Genomic DNA, 21,904 nt, shown 5'->3' on the forward strand with positions numbered 1-21,904 from the left:
CGAATAAGCAGCAATGAGGTTATCTCTGCTCTTAGAGAGAGCCCCTGAGTCGTGAACACGGTAATTAAAAACAAAGTGACACCAGCTGCTTATTAAGCAATAACTGTTGTTCATTTGAATTACAATTCTCCTTGGCCCTCCACCTGCTTTCTTACTGGTCTGGCCTACCTTCTTTCAGGCCCAGGCCTGGGAGTGCTTGCAAGATATAGTTGGGGTAAAATGTTGACTTTTGGTGGACACCACGGAGTCACATTGATGCAGATAAGGCACATGGCTGTGGCAGGATTCAGCTCCTTCATCAATTTTCAGGTTAGTATGGCTGAATCAATTATAGTTTGTAGAAGTTCCCTTACTGCGGACTTTACTGGCAGTTGAGACTGGGATCTTTCTTCCATGAGAGACATGGTGCTATGCCACATTACTTTGGAATACAATGTTGGACATGGTTGCAGTCATATGGAAAACTACTGTCGGTATTTGTCTAATTATTCAAACTTTTATTCTTTTAGACAACCCTTCCTCAGACAGTTTTCTTGGCTCAGGAGATTTAAGAACCTTTGGCCAGAGTGCAAATGGCCAGTGGAGAAATTCCACTCCAGCATCAGGTTCAACTTTACAAAAATCAAGAAACAGCCGAAGTCTTTACCTCGAAACCCGAAAGACCTCAAGGTAGGTATTCTGGCTGCTTAGTTCACAAGTCTTTCCTCTGGTATAAGAGAAAATGGCCATAAGATAGTTGTTAACATTGGCATTTTAAGGGTGTAACACCATTTCTGAACTTTAAACCATGAAAATATGGACAAATGTGTTTTAAACTTTCAACTTTTAATTGGTGCTGAATTTTGGTGACATCCAAAGCTTCTCATTAGAGGAGAGTTTTGAGGGAAATCTTGGTGCATATGAATGAGTATTTATTTTGGGATTAATATGGCTATTATGAATCTTAACGTGGAAGTTGTTCAATTTCTACGACTTTAGTAGCAAAGAAATCAGCGCATTTTTATAGGCTTTCACATGAGCAGAGACCTGGCTCAAACCAAAGAAACTCTGCACCCCATGGCCTCAGGGCTTTATCCTTTCAGCCCAATTTCATAAGCACTACCTATTCCCTCACTAAGCTTATAAAGGTTTCCCTCAAGAACTTTATTAGTAAAATATTTCTTTTTTAAAATGGTATTTATGATTTCTTAAATTTTACTCTAGTGATGGATTTTAGGAATATGGTATCATTTAATTTCCTGCTTAGTTAAAGCTAAGCTTGCTGGCATTGATAGAAACCAACGAGATGGCTTTTATTTTATGATTATCAGCACATGGACTCTGGAAACATGTGTCAATACTCCCAGGGATAGTCTTCTCCACTCCTTATTTTTTTTAATTACACAAGAATTCATTAATGCATTCACATTGTAAAAATTAAAACATTGCCAAAAAAGCCGAAGATCCCTTGGCCACTGCTCACAATTTTATTCCCCTCCCCTTGGTGTATTTCCATCCACACCTTTCCCTATGTTTGTTTCTCTTTTGCTCTTATATAGCGTGAGATATATGCATGTGTACTATGAAATGTATAATGTTTTTTTGTCTTCGTTAAAGATTTTCTATATGCATCATTTGGCAAGTTGCTTTTTTTACTCAGTAAGACTATACTGTTATTTTTAAAAATAACATCATTATAGAAACAAGTACATGTGCTTTGTGAAAAATCAGAAAATACAGATAGGTAAAAATAAAAAATAAAAACATCATGTTTCCACCAGTTAAAGATCACCTCTGTAATATCTTAGTATATTTCCTCCCAGATGTTTTGCTCTGCATTTATACACATTTTTTCAAACATGAATTCATACTGTGCATACTTTTATAATAATCTGCTTTTTAAGTCAATCACATCTTCTTTTCCATTCAGTAAATTTGTCTTGTACACTAAACTGTATTTAAATTTTCCTAGTTGACCCAAAATATCCTTTATGGCTTCTTTGTCCAAACCAGTATATAATCTAGGATTGCAACTGGTGGTTATTGCCTTTAAGTCTCTTACAATCTGGAAAACCCCTTTTTTTCTTATGATATGACTTTTATACATAGTGTTCCACCCTTTGGATTTGACAGGTTTCTTCTTCATAGTATTATTTTGTCATTTATCCTCTATATTTTTTTGTAAACTACATTTTTGTCTTCAATAAAAACTAGTGATGTGTTACATCACATTAGAAAACCTCTAAATCTGGTTCTCCTATCATTAGTGATTCTGGAGTAGAGAGGTAACAGTCTGGTCCTTTAGTACAGTTAGGTATTCCCCCTTGTGACTAGAATATAACTGATGTAAATGATGTTACTTTGGTGTTCTATCAATGACCAGTTTCGTATCAGCCTAATAGTTATTCACATGAATTGATAATTGTTATCTGATAATTTTTTTAAATTGAGGTATATTTGACATATCACATTATATTAGTTTCAGGTATATAAACATAATGATTCAGTATTTGTATGTATTGCAAAATGATCACCATAGTGGGGCGCCTGGGTGGCTCAGTTGGTTAAGCGTCCGACTTCGGCTCAGGTCATGATCTTACGGTTTGTGAGTTCGAGCCCCGCGTCGGGCTCTGTGCTGACAGCTCAGAGCCTGGGGCCTGTTTCAGATTCTGTGTCTCCCTCTCTCTCTCTGACCCTCCCCGATTCATGCTCTCTCTCTGTCTCAAAAGTAAATAAACGTTTAAAAAAAAAAAAAATGATCACCATAGTAAGTCTACTTAACATCTATCACCATACATAGTTACAAAATTATTTTTTCCTGTGATAAGAACTTTTAAGACCTCTCAACAACTTTTATAATGATTTCTTTTTTTTTTTTTCCAACGTTTATTTATTTTTGGGACAGAGAGAGACAGAGCATGAACGGGGGAGGGTCAGAGAGAGAGGGAGACACAGAATCGGAAACAGGCTCCAGGCTCTGAGCCATCAGCCCAGAGCCTGACGCGGGGCTCGAACTCACAGACCGTGAGATCGTGGCCTGGCTGAAGTCGGACGCTTAACCGACTGCGCCACCCAGGCGCCCCTCAACAACTTTTAAATATGTAATATGGTATTAATTATAGTCATCATGCTGTGCATTACATCCCCAGAACTTACTTAGAACTTGGAAATTTGTATCTTTTGACCTTCTTTGGCCTGATAATAATTGTATTAGAGTTAATGAAATAATACTTTTCCAGTGTTATCATTTCTTCTACACTTATTGTCACTCTGCTGTGAAGGAGAGCTTTTTTTTCTCAGTAGATAGGGTTGTTTGGTTACCTTAAGATACATCTACTGGGAAGGCAGGATATACGATTAGATCTTCTTTTCCATTACCAATTTTCAAAGTGAGGTTTTTTTGTTTTTTTTTTTAATAGCCACTTCATGTGGTTCAGAGGAATTTTTCTTTTCTTTTTTAATGTCATTACAGACTCAGTGTGTTTCAGTCTACCACCATCATTATTCTTGTAATGTTCACATTCTCACAGCTTTATCCAGTGGGAGTTCTTTCAAGCTTACTGCTGTGTCTGGCCCAACCTCATTAATTGTTGGAAGCATCCTTGCTCTCTGGCATTGCAAGATGTTCTCCCACTGTTTTTTTGTTTAGAAAATAAATCTTTTGCATTAAACACACACACACTCTAGGAAGCATCAATAAAAAAGACATTGTGAAGAATTCATTATATCTTCACCAAGCAATTATACTTGCCTTTCTTTTTGTAGCTGCATCCACCCATCCTAAGGCCTATTCCCAAAATTCTGAGTCCTTGTTCCTTTCCCCACTCTAACACACATAGAAACCATTATAATTTGAAGAGTTAGAGGCAGAGCATGTAAGTGCTTTTTTTTTTTTAAGTTTTTAATTCCAGTTAACATACAGTATTATGTTAGTTCCAGGTGTACAATGTAGTGATTCAGCATTTCCATACAACATCCAGTGCTCATGAGAATTGTATTCCTTGGTCTCCATTACCTATTTCACCCATGCTTCCACCACCTCCCCTATGATAACCATCTGTTTGTTCTGTATAATTAAGAGGGCGTTTCTTGATTTGTCTCTTTTTTTTTCCCTTTGAGAGAGCATGTAAGTGCTTTTTGATTTTCTTTAGACTAGTCTGATTTCATTTGGATCCAGACTAATTGTACTGATTTAAAGAGTTGTTTTCATTGAATTCAGCTTAGTCAGCTGTGTATTCTGCATCCTCAGCAAAAAAAAAAAAAAGAAAAAGAAAGAAAATTCAGTATGCTAAGTGCAAGTACCTTATACTTACTGGGTAATAATAGATGAAAAAGACCACGTAGAAAGAACTTTAAATTATTAATCAAGTCTTAGAGATAAGACTGGGCTTTAAGTTCACAAAAGCACTTTTCCTGCCAGTGTTTTCCTTTATTTGGGGGCACAAACAGTTTAAAGAAACAAAAAAATTCTCCTTCAGAGGAGGTAAATAGGCCAGAAGGAGAATTGGCAGAGAGCGATGCAGCCTAAAAGAAAGCCTTCTGGTTGTTTTTAATGAAGGATGGGAGCCCTCTGTTGGCTTTTTAGGAAATTTTAAAATTCAGTTTAGATTTTTTTTTTTATTTTAACATTTATTCATTTTTGAGACAGAGCACAAGCAGGAGAGGGGCAGAGAGAGAGGGAGACACAGAATCCGAAGCACGTTCCAGGCTCTGAGCTGTCAGCACAGAGCCCGACGCAGGGCTCAAACTCACGAACCATGAGATCATGACCTGAGCTGAAGTCAGGGGCTCAACCGACTGAGCCACCCAGGAGCCCCTAAAATTCAGTTTAAAAGCTTCTTTGAGAGGCTTTAGCTTTATCCATCTTTGCATAAATAATTCCCCACAAAGGGCTTGAGGGAGGGGGTTGCAGCAAGTAAATAGAAAGTGTAAGATATATAGACCCCAAGTTTACTGAAGAAGTCTGACCTGATATACTTTTTGTCATACTGCACAGGTCTTTGGTTCCGGACCAAAGGAACTATAAAGTTAAGAAATGCAATTTTAGATGTTTGGTAATTATGTAGTATGGTAATCTAGGACTTCTTAAGTTGCAGAACCTGGTGCAGCAACCCATGCATCATTTCTTGTATATGTCCCTCAAATGGTACATCCATTATTCTACCTGTTGGTGTTTTGTTTTTGGTATTTCTTGAAAGTGAAAATCACTAGGTTGGATTTTCTTGCTGTTTTTTTCTTATGAACTTTTTTTTTTTTTTTTAGTGGATTATCAAACACTTTTACAGGAAAGGCAAATCATCACTGCCATGTGTCTGCATACGAAAAATCTTTTCCTATTAAGCCTGTCCCAAGTCCATCTTGGAGTGGTTCATGTCGCCGAAACCTCTTGAGCCCCAAGAAAACTCAGAGGCGACATGTTAGTACAGCAGAAGAGGTAAGGAAAACCTGCGACAAACGCTGCTAAAGGTTAGAATCTTTCCCTGTATTCTGCCGTTTGTTCCTCTGATTCAGACATTTACTAACCATCTGTTCACTTAGTCCTTTTTCTGCTTTTTGTTTCTTAATTTAGATTTTAGGAGGACTTCATTATTTTTCTTATCATTTTCTCTATTCCTGTTGGACAGCAGACTTTTCAGTATTTCCTAAATGAGTTCTCATATATCAAACTATCCCTGTTTTTTTTTTGGGGGGGGGCCTTCCTCAACTCTTGTTTCATATGGCAAAACTGTTAATCTTGCTGGGTTTGATGAAATACCTGCCTTTATTTCTTATTAGGACAATTTTCCCTTAGTGTAAGAAGAAAATCAAGAAGACAGCTAAATAATTTACAACCCTTCATTGAGTAAGAAGATCTTTGAGATCATAGATGTTCCCCCCAAAAAAGATGTTTTGTTGACACTTTGGTTGTTATATGCATTCAGTAAGCCTAAAGGAGAAATTCAATTCTGTAAATATAATATAGCATATAACTTATGTGGTAGGAAATGTGCTTGTACCTGTTAAGTTAAATACTATGCATCTAGTCAGCTTTGGACTGCTTGCTATGAAGATACAAATAAATAACAATACCTTACATTTATATTGTATATAGAGTTTCCAGTGTGCTTTCCACATGTATTACTATGTTGAGTCATTTTAATGCTGTGAAATAGGTAGAGATGATATGCACATTTTACATATTAGGAGAGTAAAGGTGAGAGGTCACACAGTAAATAGCCAGCCTACAACCCAGGTCTTTTGGAGTCTAGTCTGGTATGCATTGTATTATACAACCCAGCGGTATGGCTCCAGCCCATTGGAGCTTACAGACTGGAGAGTCAAGAATATAGCACTATGTGCCAAATAACTAGATAATTTGTTAATGATGATTGTTTAAGTGGCAGAACTTGATTATTTGTGACATGGTTAGTAAAAATGCTGTGCATTTTTTTGGTTTTAAGTTTGTATTGAATCTAAAATATTCAAGGAGAGGGTGGCAGAACTAGTAAGTCATATTTAGTAGTTAAAGGATAGATAAGAAACTGGCAGCAGTTGCCTTTGGTGATAAGAGCTGAGCAATAGTAGAGATTTATTTTTCACTTTTGTACTATTGAATTTAGCACCATGTATGTATTAGTTATTGCATACATAAATCATATTTTTTTAACTACTGGGGCTGTGCTTCTGCTGGATCCTAGGCAGCCTATGGGGTACAGAGAGACTTGTGGGGGAGGAGACAGCAGCATGGCAGCTGGATACTGGCCTCCCAACCCTCCCCTGCCCCAGGTGGCTGCTGCTGAGATCACTGGGATCCTTAAGACTATGTGCGTTCATTGTAATCCCACTAGCTAACCAGTCCTTTGGACCACTCAGCCCCTCCTCCTTTCACCTCTGCCTTCAGCCTGAGGACTTGGGCTAGGTGAATAATTTTATCCTTCCAACCAACCCTCTAGGCCAATGTCCAGGGTGGGCCATTGGAGGACATGAAGGTGGAGTTTTTCTTCCTTCTACAGTGTCAAGAAGATGCCAAAGATTGAATTTATTCTGTGAAACGAGATGCAGAAAATTTTGCCTCATTTGTTTTTTAGGTCTATATTCTGATATGAAAATCAAGTCACTCGTAGTACAGGAATATGGGATTGCCCATATAATACGAGTAAAATAAAATATTGGACCAAATTTTATTAAACTATCAACAGATTATTCAGATATTTAGTCTTGGATAGTACTAGATAATCTGGATTAAAATATAATTCTTTTTCTTCCCTTGGGAATAAAGAATTTACTGATGGGAGCTTACAAACTGAAGGAAAAATTATTTTCCATGGAAATGTTGGGATCTCCAAGGGAGATACAGTTTCTTATGTTAAGGAAGGAAAATTAGATATTAATCTTACTGCTGGATTTATTTATCACCTTCAGGAATATAAAGTCATTTATAAAATTAACATGATGTTAACCACTGCATTGTTCAGCCTTACAATAGAAGTTTAAAAAGAATACATCAAGAAGAATTTGGAAATATGTAAGTGATGGCTAGACCACCACTTGGCTGAAGGCTGATTCAGGGATATCATTAAAGAACGGTACTGATAGGGTAACCACTAGCCATATGCACTACTTAAATTAATTCAGATTAAATTATAATTTATATATGTAATATAAATAAATAAATGTATAAATATAAATTAAAAATTTCCTTTCTCAGTCATACTAGCCACATTTCAAGTACTCATTAGCCACATATTGCTAGTGGGTACCATACTGGACAGTGTAGAGTATTTCCATTTTAACTGAGAGTTCTGTTAACATTGTTTAGAGGAAATGAATTTCTGTTTGGGAAAGAAAATACTAGGGACAATAAAAATGTAAAATGTTAAAAACACATGTAGTTTCTTTTCACTGATATGTTGCTTCCAGACATCCTTCTCTGCAACATACTGAGCAACATTTTAAGATGTCAGGCTTTCTTAATAGACAGCACTGATGGTTTTATTCATAAGAAAACCCAAAACCTTTTACAATACTGGGTTTTTTTTAAGCTTTTTAAAAAATGTTTATTTATTTTTTGAGAGAGAGAAGGGAAGGAGTAGAGAGAGAGGGAGATTGAATCCCAAGCAGGCTCTGTGCTTTCAGATGTGGGGCTCAAACCCACAAATCCTGAGATCATGACCTGAGCTGAAATCAAGAGTCGGATGCTTAACCGACTGAGCCACCCAGGCGCCCCTACAATTTTGTTATAACCAAGAATTTTGGACTTAAAAACAGAAGGTTGTTGAATTATGTACCTTTGATAGTTGAGGTTTATATAGTATAAAGCTTTTACTTTAAAGAGAATCAAAATTGGAGTATTTATGAAGTTTTTTGAGTAATTTGTAACAAAAAGTTATACCAGTTTCCTACAATTTATTTTGTGTTCTCTGTTAAATTTTTATAATCTTACAGACAGTTCAGGTTTATGATGGAGCCTCTTACAGACGCATTTAAGTACCAGAATCTGGCACATATTTTAAAAATAGAATCCAACACCTTAATTACCTTTATACTGTTTGAAACTTTCCTTGGTCCTTTATTAGGTTTAACACATAACATTATCCAGCTTCTTTTATTTTATTTTATTTTATTTTATTTTTTTATTTTTATTTAAAAAAAAATTTTTTTTCAGCGTTTATTTATTTTTGGGACAGAGAGAGACAGAGCATGAACGGGGGAGGGGCAGAGAGAGAGGGAGACACAGAATCGGAAGCAGGCTCCAGGCTCTGAGCCATCAGCCCAGAGCCTGATGCGGGGCTCGAACTCCCGGACCGCGAGATCGTGACCTGGCTGAAGTCGGACGCTTAACCGACTGCGCCACCCAGGCGCCCCTCAGCTTCTTTTATTTTAACATGTTACCAATTATTGCTTCCTTTCATCTTAATTTAATAATTTGCTTACTCAGTAGAAATAGTTTAATAAGTAATATACAAAGAAGGATGTTTTCTTTTACTTTATTTGTAATACCAGATGCTCCAAAAAAGAATTGTGTTTGAAGTTTCAAATGACTTACCTTTTTGGATTTTCTTTTGGAAAAGTCAAATATTACATATATGTTCTTTTGAGAGTTGCATGGACTATCTTTTCTTTGCCTGAAATGGTTCTAAATAGAAGATAAATTCTTGTGACCTCTAAATTAACATTTAGAGGCTTAAAGAGACCTTAGATAATTGTTTGGAATATAGAACATCTATTCCTGTTCATTTTATGTTGTCTAATAACTGTGAGGTTGTTCAGGCTTAGACAGAAGCTTTTCTTTGAAGATACATGTACTGGGGTAAATGATTTGTGGGTGAGTTATGTATGTATAATAGACTTTTATAAATCAGTTCTTACATTAAACTGAGGGTTACTGGAGGGGTTATAGGAGGAGGGATGGGCTAAACGGGTAAGGGGCATTAAGGAATCTACTCCTGAAATCATTGTTTCACTATATGGTAACTAATTTGGATGTAAATTTTAAAAAATAAAAAATAAAAAAAAAAGAATGAAGACTAATTTAAAAAAATCAGTTCTTACATTGAATTAATCTAGGTGAGTCACTTAATGGCACTTTGTTTCTTCATGTTTTATTTATAAGGATAAAAACTTATTCCAAGAAACCATTTTGCTATGTGTTGGGAGGGAAGAGAGAAGCATTTTTAATTTTATAGGGTTGAAGTCAGTTTATGAAGGTTGAAGGGTACCACAAACAAAGATCTTTTCTATTTCACTGTCCTCAGTGTGCTCTTGAAGTCTTCATGGGATGGGGATGTTTCTCTACACCTTGGTGTGCAAAGTAACCTCTTACACCAGTTTATCTGCTTTATTCTCCTTCCTATGATGTGATAATGCAGTCAAAGCTTTTTAAAATCTAGTTTAGTAAGGAGGTGGAAATGAACTAAAATGACTGGTTAATTAAGAGTTATGGGTGCCTGGGTGGCTCAGTTGGTAGAGTGTCCAAGTTTGGCAGATTGGGCTCTGCACTGACAGTACGTAGCCTGCTTGAGATTCTCTCTCTCCCTCTCTCTCTGTCTCTCTCTCTCTGCCCCTCCTCACATGCATGTGCTCTCTCTCTCTCAAAATAAATAAACTTTAAAAATAATTTAGGGGCACCTGGGTGGCTCAGTCGGTTAAGCGTCCAACTTCAGCTCAGGTCATGAACTCGCCGTTTGTGAGTTCAAACCCCGCATCAGGCTCTGGGCTGACAGCTCGGAGCCTGGAGCCTGCTTCGGATTCTGTGTCTCCTTCTCTCTCTGCCCCTCCCCCACTTGTGCTCTGTCTCTATAAAAAATAAATAAATGTAAAAATAATTTTTTAAAAAAGTGTTAATTTCCATGACCCAGGTGGTATTATTCTTCTGATTTCCCTTCATGCCCTCCATTTTACCACTCCTGAAAACGTGTTAACACCATTGTATTGTGGATTATGAATTCGGTTATTTGGTATAGTGGGAAAGTGGAGTCAGAATTTACATTGGGAGGTATTGAAAAATTTCAGTCATGAAAGTGCCACATAACACAGCTTTCCTGTGTATAGATCACTATGTAGTTGGTTGTCAATCTCTTACAACCTAAATAATTGTAATGATGCTTCATTCTTCAGACTGTCTACTTAAAGAACCTTTATGATAGCAAATGTAGGTTTTAATAAAAAAAGACATTTATTTTAATTACAGTTTTCAAATTTATCTCTCAGATACTCATGGCCTCCCCAGTAGAATAGCTAGAAACTGCAGATTTGGTAATTGATATTAATGTATACCTGTTAATGGTCTTTTTCTACATTATAATTTTTGTGCTGTCACTGAAGTGCCTGTCCAATACTGCAGACAGTCTCTTCACAAACACTAGAAAAGAGTATGTCATCATCTTAAATACAGTATTAATGTATAAAGGATAAAATAATGGAGTTTATTTTCTTCATATAGAAAATTGCAATTTGTTTTTCCTCCGGGTCTATTTTTCCACCAAATGCTCAACTAATTCTACTTATTTTCTTATTACCCATCTATTCAAATTTTCTCATTACTCATCTATTCAAATTTAAGGATAGCTCTTTTTCATAAGGAGTATTTATTTACTCATGCCTCATAGTTCAAGGTGAATCTTGTTAGAACAGTAACATTATAGGGACAATGTAATTGAAATTTACTATGTAGGAAACAGTGATCAAGAAGAGAAAACTTAGTGTCTGTTTGCCTTTGCATAGATAATTGCTCAATTCATTCGATTTTTAGCAAAATGCTTCTGTGCATATTGAAATGTCACAGTGCAGGATGCTGCTAGCCTTGCCACAAAGTATTAAAGTTATTTTTTGAAGATTGGTGGTTATATTAAACTGTGTATAAGATTTTTTTTAAGTACCAGAGTATATTATTTAGTGAATGCTTCCCATTGTTTCTCTGGATCAGTATAGAATAGATGCTTTACTATAGTTACAAGTCCTTATGTAATCTGGTTCTCTGCTGAGTGACCTCATTTCTTACTGCTCTTCTGATTCATGCTGACCTTACTTTTCCTTGAACACATCAGGCACATACCTGTTTCAGGGCATTTGTATTTGCTATTCCTCTACCTGGAATAGTCTTTTATAAATTTCTATGACTTACCTTTTCCCTTGATTTAGGTTTCTATTGAAATATCACCTTTTTAGAAGGGTCTTACCTATTGCTGCTATTTCCCCTCCATCACTTTCTATTTCCTTGTCTTTATTTTTTCATTTTCATTTTCCATAATTTTTGATTAGTCTCGCTTGCCAGTCCCTTTAACTGTAATATAAGCTCCACAAGGACAGGAATATTACTTTATTCAGTGCAGTATCTCTAGTGAGTGGTGCTTAGTAGGTATTCAAGTCAATACACGAGTGAATGAATATTATGGAGTATGTGCTTTTCCCTAAACTTATTATTGGGGTTTAGGAAAAAAGAGTAAATATTTGAGATAAAAACCATCTTTGGAAAATACTTACAATGTTAAAATTGGACAGGATAGAAAACAGCAAGGTATCCCACTCTGATCTTGACTATTCTAGTTGCTTCCTTGTGACTTTTTTAGTAGATGTCAGGAATCGTGGGGTTTCTTGGAATCCTAATTGAGAAATCCTCAAATGTTTTGTTTCTGGGACTGTCTCAGTTGACTCAAAAGTGATTTCCTATTGGCCTTCTGGTTTCATATCCTATAGTTTCTCTGCACTATTATTTACATATATGTCCCATAATTTTCCAAAATATATTTGGTATTTATTTCATTTAATTCCTGTTATAATTTTCTAGATATCCCTAATGATAATTCTTAATTATCTTGAAGGACTCTGCCTTAACTTTGGCAGAGCTTCTGGGAGTCTAGATGCTGCTTTGAGAAAAAAGTTGCCTTATTGGATATGTTTAAAATTTCTTCTTTTTTTTCTCTAGACAGTCCAAGAAGAAGAAAGAGAGATTTACAGACAGCTACTACAGATGGTTACAGGGAAACAGTTTTCTGTAGCCAAACCCACCACACATTTTCCTTTACACCTGTGAGTCACAGAAACATATATCAAATGAATTTAATTCTGTACTTTGTTATTTGATATTAAAACTATATTCTCCTCTTGCTAGGTCCCGATGTCTTAGTTCTAATAAGAATACTTTGAAAGACCCACTGTTTAAAAATGGAAGTTCTTGTGCAGCTCAGATTATTGGCTCTGATACTTCATCATCTGGATCTGCCAGCATTTTAACTACCCAGGAACAAGTGTCCCACAGTGTGTATTCCTTATCGTCGTATGCCCCAGATGTTGTTGCATTTGGGTCCAAAGATTCTGATCCTCTCCATCAACCCCAACATCACCACTCTCTTCTACATCAGCCAGACAACTTACCAGCTTCAAATACACAATCGGAAGGTAACAATGGTTTCGTATATTTTCAGTAATAACAACCAGTTAACTGTTTATGGGATCTATGGGAATTGCAAGGTTGTAATGTGCATGTAATTTAATTAACATGTAAGATACTTGAAATATATATAATTCAGTTAGCCGTACCACAAATAAACTAAACCTATAAGTAATTTACTTTTTTTCTTACATGGAAATGCAAATGATTTCATATAATATTTTACTTAAAAAGATTAACTTCCTGAGCAGCGTCTAGAGTCAGAGTATAATCATCCCAATTACTTCAATACTTTCTCTGTTTCTAGTACTTTGCAATGAACATTAAGTACTCTGAAGTTCTAAGTTTTGGAACATCAATTAAGTGTTGAAGTAAAAGTTCTTAACCAGGTAATACTTAGTAGAAAACCTGCATAGTAGGTTTATGCATTTTAGAATGGTCATCAGCAAATTTTGGAAACAAAAAGTTTTCTGTTTAACTTTTAGCTAACCAAAATATCCAGACACTTAGCATTCCAGTTAATTAAGGTTTTCTATGATAATTTTCTTTGTTTGCTTAGTTTCCCCTTTCTTTAGGTGTGTGTTATGTGTGTTTATGATAGTATGTATTTAGGTATATAACTTATAACGAGTTTAAGGTTAAGTGATTAGACATTAGGGATCTTTTGATCAGTCTCTAAGGCTCTTTCCTCCTTCCTTAGCTTTTTTTTTTTTTTTTTTTAAGATATTTCTCACTTTCTTAAAATTTTCACTTGGGGATTAAAATTGTTAGTGGCATCAATATATAGCTATACATATTCATGAAAACCTTTATAAAATTTTGTGAGATGATTTACTGGGAACTACCATTAAAAAAAGCCTTTAACCTCAAAAACATAACATTGTATGACAAATGCTTAGCTACAACTAAACTGAAACGAATATGCTATAGTACATTGAATGTTTCATTACTTTCCTTGTACCATAATAAATATCCTAAATGAGGTGTCAGTCATTTAGAAGGACATGATTCCTGCCTTTATCAATAACACAAAATAAATGGTAGAATTTGTACTTTTTTAGACCCTGCTACTTCTGTAGCTTTTTCTCTTTCTGCCTCTGCCTCCCCCTCCCCCCTCCCCGGTCACCTTATTCAGTCTCATGGTTGTTCATGAACTAAAGACTTTTGAGAAGTTGTGGCTTATTTTTGTTCCCCAGGAACAGAAAGAAGCAGCATAGGAATCAAGTACAGCCCAGGAGTAGATGATGAAGGGCATATATACTTGTATTTTTGGAGCGACTTCTTTCTTTGTGAGGCAGGCTCTTCCCTAAGCCCTATTTCTGGCTCAGTGAAAGTGGACCTGCCTCCTTTTGTCTTCCATCTTACCTTTGTCCTTGTGCTGCATTATTTTTATGAAAACAGAATACACTGAAGTATGGGAGCTTAAACTATAGACACCTGGAGTGTATAACTGGGTAGAATTTTTTAAATAATAATATGCTGTTGTGTTTCTTTTTTTAGGATCAGACTCTGTGATTTTACTCAAAGTGAAAGATTCCCAGACTGCAACTCCCAGGTAAACTATGGAAAAAAAGACATTCTTGATATATTGTTTTCTTTTCCCTCTTTTTAATCACAGTTTCTTCACTGAGAGTTGCATAACATAAAAGTAAAACTGCCTCAATTCAGATTTCTCGCCTGTGTTATTTGAATTATTTCAATGACTTTTTAATTAGTCATCTTCTTCCGTCCTCCTTGTTGTGCTTCATTCCATCTTCCGCCATATTCTCTAATCCATTCTTTGCCTGTTCTTTTCCATCTTCCATTCTACATCCAGAGTGGTCTTTCTACAATGCATATCTGATCATTCATTAAACTCCCTCAGGAGTGGCTATCAGACATAAAATCATGCCCAAACTCCTTAGTATGGTATACAAAGCATTTCCTCCACATGCCTTACTTCCTATCACACATTCTTTCCTTTAACAAGTACGAATTGATAACCTACTGTGTGCTGTGTCCTAATATAGACATTGGGGATAACAGCAGTGACCAAAATGAAATCCCTGCACTCAAGGGGCTTACATTCTAGTTGTAAGGGGTGTAAGGAAAGAGGTGGGGGACAAATTATGAACAAATAAATAAATGTGTATGTCTGATAGTGATAAATGCTGTGAAGAAAAATAAAGCAGGGCAATATATAGACTGGGGTTAGGGGGGCACTGTTTATTTGGGTGGTCATGGCAAGGCTGAGAAATGACATTTGAAGAGAGACATGATAGAGGTGAGAGAAGGAGCCATATGGGAAGATGGGAGTCTTTCATGTGTTAATTACACAGACATTAGTAGTGTGTGATATGTGCTTTCTTACCTGCATAGTCATTGTTCCATCTGCCTTGTATGTAACCCTACCTCAACTTGTCTATCTAAAGAAGCAGGAGTCTCTTTCTTAGCTTTTAAGTCTCAATTCAAATGTAATTTTCTATATGATACTTGACTTCTATATGGAACTTCTTGCTCTGTAATTCAGTAGGTTACTACTTAGATTGCAGTTTCTTTGCCATTAGCAGTTCAGTTGCTGGAATGAAAATAGTATCCATTTTCCATTGAGAAAATTAGGAATAATGATGTTTCTTTCTCATCTCAGTTTCTGTACTTCTTTGCAACTCTCCTGTGTGTCCTAAATTTTAGATATTTTTTAAAAATTCTGTTATAATTTCTCAAGGAGACTTTACAGTTTGGATTCCTTATTCTTTATGTGTGGGTTTTATTTTATTTTGTTTTGTTTTTATTTTGAGTCAGACCTGGGTTCTGATCTCGTCCAGGCATCACATAACTTTAGACAAGTTACTGTTCTGAACCTAGTTTCCTTATCAATAAAAATGCCAGTGTTAATATGTTACTGTTTATTGAATTGCTGTGAAGGTTAACATACAGAAAAATACTTACAATGAAAGTGTTTCAGGGTGCCTCAGTTAGTTGAGTGTCCAGCTCTTGATTTCAGCCCAGGTCATGATCCCAGGGCTGTGATATTGTGCCCTGTATCCAGCTCCTCACTGATACGGAGCCTGCTTGAGATTCATATTCTCTCTCTCTCTCTCTCCCTCTCTCCCTCTCCCCCTCTCCCCCTCCCTCCCTCCCCCACTCTCCTTCTCCCTCTCCCTCTCCCCCTCTCTCCCCCTCTCTCCCCCTCTCTCCCCCCCACCCCCTTCCCTGCTTGCTCACTTGCTCTCTCAAATAAAATAAAAGTCGTTTAATGCGTAGTGCACAAAAGTAGGTATTCTTTATTGGGAAAAAGTCGATCTCATGGAGAGAATGCTTTTAATTCTTCAGTAGTTCTTTATTCTGTGTGCCTTTCCTTTATGGAGGATTTCTATTAGTGATGCCTGAAGAATGAGAGGGAGGGAGAAATGATCTGTTGGATAAGGCCGATTGAATAATGCTGTTTATTGCAGTTGGAGCCCGCTTTCCCAAGTCTTGGCCAATTGGCTCTTTATTCTTAATCTCCCCCCACTGCCTGTCCATTAAATTCTAGCAGTGAAGATCTGCCCTTATTTCCTAGAATATAGCATGCTGTTTCCTGTTTTTGTGCCATTGTACATGCTGATCCTAACCCCTGGAATTTCCTCTCTTTCCTTGTCCACTTGTTAATCTCGTTTTGCTTTTCAAAATCTGACTCAGGTGTTATTTTTTTCTCAAGACATTACTCTGACTTCTCCAGATAGTATTAGTCTTTTCCTCTGGTACTTTTATCCCTATGTCTTATTTATTACTAATACTTTTGCATTTATCATCTAATGTGGATCATAATGCCTGGCACATGATGGATACTTAGTAAATAAATCTTTGTTAAACAAATGAATTTCCTAGAAATCCTAAAAGGCTCTCTTGCATAGCCCAAGAACTCATCATCTTCATGTTGGTTTAAGGCTTTGGTTTATTGAAAGGTATGTTACAATAGTAGAAATCACAGTCTTTGGAATTGGACAGACACAGTTTCTAATCCTGACTCTTCCAAGACAGTTGATCCTTCTGAACTTCCCATTTCCTCTTCTATACACATGAGTAATAATTCCTTATTCTATATTATATTGAGGTTTAACTAAAAGAGAATTATCATGAGGCTTAACTAATATAAAGCAGCTAGAGCAGAATTTCACACAGAGTACTAAGTAGGTGCTCATAAGTAGTTGTAGTTATTTTTACTGTATGCTTCAATCATAATGAGAAATAATACATAATCTCTTTGAAAAGCAAGAAGATTTTGTTTTTTCCCCCTGCATTTTACTTTCCTAATCCATCAAATACCTACGTCTACTGAAGAGAAATACTTTTCCCTTACATTATTCACGTATTCAATAAACACTGAGTACTTGCTGTGTGCCAGGCACAATTCTTGGTGCAGAGGATACAGGAGTAAATAGAAAAGACAAAATTCCTATCCTCATTAAGCTTATGTTCTAATAAAGGAAGCAGACAAATTTCAATAGCAAGATCTACTACTATGAAATTCTGGGCAATTCCTGTCACTTTAGGTTGTGCAGTCAATATGTTTTTGTGTTCACTCGTTTTTAGTATCACATACTAAGCCCCTCACAGTGCTACCACTGATCTTTGTGGCTTTCTATCTTGGTTGTTACATCAGTATCCACTGTGCCAAAGGCATAGGCCGCTTCTCCTATGTTTTCCCCTTATTAACCTCAGTGACAGTGGGGAGGCAGTAGAACAGCATATTCATTGCCAAACCCTAGCCTAAGGATGATTGGGAATACTAATTCTCAAAAGGTAGTCTGGGGAGCAAGGGATACCTTCTGAGTCCTTGTTCTTGCCTTCACTAAGACAGACTGTAGCAATTCAAGAACTGAAAGGGATTCTAACCTCCATGTTTTACAAATTTGAAGCTAAGGACCATGGAAATGAAGTGACTTGTTCAAAGTCACACAGTGAATCCGGGTCCACTCCAGGAGATCCAGGTCTCTTAACTCCCAATTTCATGCTCTGTGCACTTCTTCTACTTGTATCTGAAAGTTTTTTTTGGAAAAGTGTTCACTCTTCTGTTTCTGTGAGAGATCACAGTTAGGGATTGGCAAGGAGATGAGGATGTGTGAGAAGAGCAAGAGGCTCTGGAAGAGGGAACATACCTGTGACTATGCTAAGCATTATTCATTTGGGTTGTCAGCAAGAGCCGCGTGGAATAGAATTGGTTTCTCATCTTTGGAGTGGAGCTGTATCTTGCTAATTCTCCACTTTGGTTCATTGGCTAACTAACCATCTGATACAGACTATTCTGTCGGTGGGGATTTTCACTATCCATTATGACTTGGTTGAATATATTTTGATTCAAGTAGACTGACAGGAAGAAGTCCAAGAAACCATAAGGTTTGACTAAATCATTAATAAATCTGTCAATCTAAACCATTTTGGAAGAGTAACATTCTAGCTTAATATATTATCTTGACAAGTGATGTACTCTTTCGCGTTGGGTTGGTCTCATAAGGAGCAAGGTACAAGTAAGGACCTGTGTTACAGTTAATTTCTCTGTTGAACTTTGGGCCATCTTTTTTTTTTTTTTTTTTTTAATTTTTTTTTTCAACGTTTATTTATTTTTGAGACAGAGAGAGACAGAGCATGAACGGGGGAGGGGCAGAGAGAGAGGGAGACACAGAATCGGAAACAGGCTCCAGGCTCTGAGCCATCAGCCCAGAGCCTGACGCGGGGCTCGAACTCATGGACCACGAGATCGTGACCTGGCTGAAGTCGGACGCTTAACCGACTGCGCCACCCAGGTGCCCCACTTTGGGCCATCTTTTTAACTACTATGTATGTGAGTGACTCATAGCTGTATTCCTTTAGTTCCCAGTTACAATTATTTTATGTAATTTATGACCTTCGCTTTATTGTATACATATAAAGCATTCTTTTAAATTATTTCAATGATTGATTTTCTTGGTGAAAATATTTGAATTTTCTTATGAGCCTCCTGTTCATTTGCCATTTTTTTTTCCCCACCATAGTCCTGCGTTTTTCCAGGCAGAGTTGTGGATCAAAGAATTGTAAGTTATTGTTTTTGGTATCATTTTTCTTTCTCAATCTCTTCCTTCTCAGAAGAAGTCAATTAGCCAATCACCCTACCTATTTTTAGTCAGTAAAAATTCCCTATTTATATCTATTTATAAAACAGCTTTTAAGTTGTTGGGTTTTAAAAATTCTCTTGGGGTTGGGGCATTTGTATGCTCAGGTTTATTAAATATATAACAATTGCTGAAGCTAAATTGAATTGGAAAACTATTTTGATATTAAGTATTACATAGAAAGGAAAATAAGTGCCCTTACTTTTACATTGGTAGAACTAATTTATTGAATAATTCACATTTCTGGAGTTTGCAAAATCGCTAAAAGTTTTTAGTTTCCAGTTTTAATAACTCTAAGGTATTCAGATCCCTGGACTTGTTCACTGTTTTTAGAGAAAAAAATAAGTCCATATTTTTTCTTTTGGATCATAAGTACAGTATTTGAATTAAAACCTCGATAGTATCTTGTATTATTTGCTCCTTTGGGATTCAATCACATTTTTGGATTTCTAGAATGAAGCTTCAGTCTCTCCATAATCTTAGAGATTATGTTAATCTCTAAATTTTAATGTTAAAAAAAAACTACTACACATTTACACATAGCCACAAATATCACCTGTTCACATTTAGCAACAAACTAATAATTTCATCATTTGATTAAAAATAGTATGATAATTTCAATAACACCATGTGGCTTCACTCTGTCTTAAATAGCGATAAGGTTAGTGTAGGCACTTTAGACTTTCTATATGGAGGTTTTATGTTTTGTGCTTATTCATCAATAACATGCATGATGCTAAGACAGTGGTCTGCATTTGTGTCACATTCCTTTTCATTTCCTAGAACTAGTGTTTATGATTCTCGAGCACGGGAGAGATTGCGCCAGATTGAAGAGCAGAAAGCACTAGCATTGCAGCTTCAAAACCAGGTAAAAAACAAAATTGGGGATAAGATTGTAAATAAATAGCACATCCAAGTTGCAACTAATTTGGAAGATTACCTGGATTTGGGATCAAAGTTGTAATTGCGAGCTGCTATGATAGCATAGCACTTATATTGTGTGATTAGTCTATGTGCTTGGTCTCTCCAGATGGTTCTACTCAGTGTATGTAGACAAATAGTAGTTTTCTGTATCCCACTTATTCTAAAGTTCTGTTTTGCAGAGACTGCAGGAACAGGAACATTCAGTACATGATTCAGTAGAACTGCATCTTCGTGTACCTCTTGAAAAGGAGATCCCTGTAACGATCACCCAAGAAACAGAAAAGAAAGGTCATAAATTAACTGATAGTGAAGATGAATTTCCTGAAATCACAGAGGTAAATTACGTACTATGGATTCTTGTGCTAACAAGTGTGTTTAGAAAAGATACTTAGAATGAATTTCAAACACAGAAATAATAGAATACCTGGCATTTAAAGTATCCATTGTATTGCATACTCCCGGTTTCATTTGTATTACTAATCTTGGCTTTATTTTTAAAGGATTACTGAAAATTGAAGAAAGAATTGTGAGTGGTTTTTCATGACTTCAGTGAAAAAACATTTAATAAATTTGTGTTTTATGTACATTTTTACTTTTAATGTATATGTACGGGTAGTTTGACATCAGATAGTAAGTTGAGGCTTACTACTTTTTTAAGTAATAAAAAATCAGTTAAATATATTAAAGTCTGTACATGTTTTTAATATTTATTTTTGAGAGTGCGTGTGTGCATGCACAAGCTTGGGAGGGTCAGAGATAGATGGGGACAGAGGATCTGAAGCGGGCTTTGTGCTGACAGCAGCACAAATGCAAGGCTCAGACTCACAAACCGTGAGATTATGACTAAGGCTGGGTTGAATGCTTAACTGACTGAGCCACCCAGGCACCCCAAAGTCTTTGTACATTTTAAGATAATCTGTTCCTTGACTCATTCTTCTGTTTGAAAAACTATCATATAGTTAGTAAGTATAACACATGTATTATAGGGTGCTGGATTCCATAATTTACATTTTAAAAACCCAAATTTGTCTAGAAAAATGTCTGAAACACACTACCTGTATCCCCTGCTACCTTTTGGGAAAGAGTCTATTTGTTAAGAAATTGTGTGGGCCAAAGATATGAAGTATAATTAGGTCTTCTTGTAGACTTAGAAAGTTTGATAGCAGAAGGTTATTTCAGACTTTAGGAATAAAAGGAAGAAAGGTCTGAAATGTTGTGCTGCAACGAGAAGGGGGGACAGGATAGAATGAAAGGAGATAACCCAGGAGATTACTGGAAAGAATAAAAACCAAAATGTTAGAAGTGAACAGTTGATTACTGATACAGTCTGGGGGTTATATGGGGTTTGGTGAGAAATCTAGTGTGTCTGTAGCCATGTACACTTCATCTCTGGTACCTCTTGGTTCCCTAGGAAATGGAGAAGGAAATAAAAAATGTATTTCGTAATGGGAACCAAGATGAAGTTCTGAGTGAAGCATTCCGCTTGACCATTACACGCAAAGATATTCAAACTCTGAACCATCTGAACTGGCTCAATGATGAGGTAATCTCGCACCTGTTTTTATATTCAAATAGTAAGCATTAAGTGGAAACTAAGTCAAGGTGTTACCTCACTGTTTCTTGAAATGTGGTCCTCAGATGACCTGTGTAGAATCAGCTCTCTTAGGGTTTCTCCATTCTCCTGAATAAGTATGAGACAGTGTGGTGGAGATACTCATTTTAAGCAAATACCCCAGTTTATTTTTTATGTACCTTCAAGTCTGAGAACTGCTGATTTACCATTTTATGTATAGACAGTTTAGACACTGAGGGAGAGGACATTCATTCTCACTCTCTTTAAGGCACCTACCCAGCAGTTCATCTATTGAACAAATATTTAATAGTGGACTGTGTTGTAGCATGAAGGAGTTCTTTGGGATTTCCATTAGGGATTCCATTTCTACTTCCTTTTTTATCTCTACTTGTTCTAGATCACTTAGGATATGAGAGATAAGCTTTCTCAAGTAGCCTACATTTATAAGTA

At 36.3% G+C, this 21,904-nt stretch overlaps 1 protein-coding gene across 8 annotated transcripts in view; it reads left to right on the forward strand.

The window, feature by feature from the left end:
• Positions 1 to 21,904, forward strand: part of SENP1 (SUMO specific peptidase 1) — a 53,731-nt gene that overhangs the window by 12,353 nt on the left and 19,474 nt on the right. For all 8 annotated transcript variants that reach the window (XM_040488310.1, XM_040488306.1, XM_040488307.1 and 5 more), the window contains 9 exons: positions 510 to 669; positions 5,242 to 5,413; positions 12,383 to 12,486; positions 12,569 to 12,855; positions 14,348 to 14,402; positions 18,841 to 18,879; positions 19,741 to 19,825; positions 20,061 to 20,216; positions 21,293 to 21,424. In XM_040488310.1, the coding sequence (XP_040344244.1) occupies positions 510 to 669; positions 5,242 to 5,413; positions 12,383 to 12,486; positions 12,569 to 12,855; positions 14,348 to 14,402; positions 18,841 to 18,879; positions 19,741 to 19,825; positions 20,061 to 20,216; positions 21,293 to 21,424 (1,190 nt within the window). The remainder of the gene's footprint in view (positions 1 to 509; positions 670 to 5,241; positions 5,414 to 12,382; positions 12,487 to 12,568; positions 12,856 to 14,347; positions 14,403 to 18,840; positions 18,880 to 19,740; positions 19,826 to 20,060; positions 20,217 to 21,292; positions 21,425 to 21,904) is intronic.

This window comes from Herpailurus yagouaroundi, unplaced genomic scaffold (genome assembly GCF_014898765.1).
Source record: "Herpailurus yagouaroundi ecotype Mexico unplaced genomic scaffold, PumYag 166, whole genome shotgun sequence".
Classification (NCBI taxonomy): Eukaryota; Metazoa; Chordata; class Mammalia; order Carnivora; family Felidae; genus Herpailurus; species Herpailurus yagouaroundi.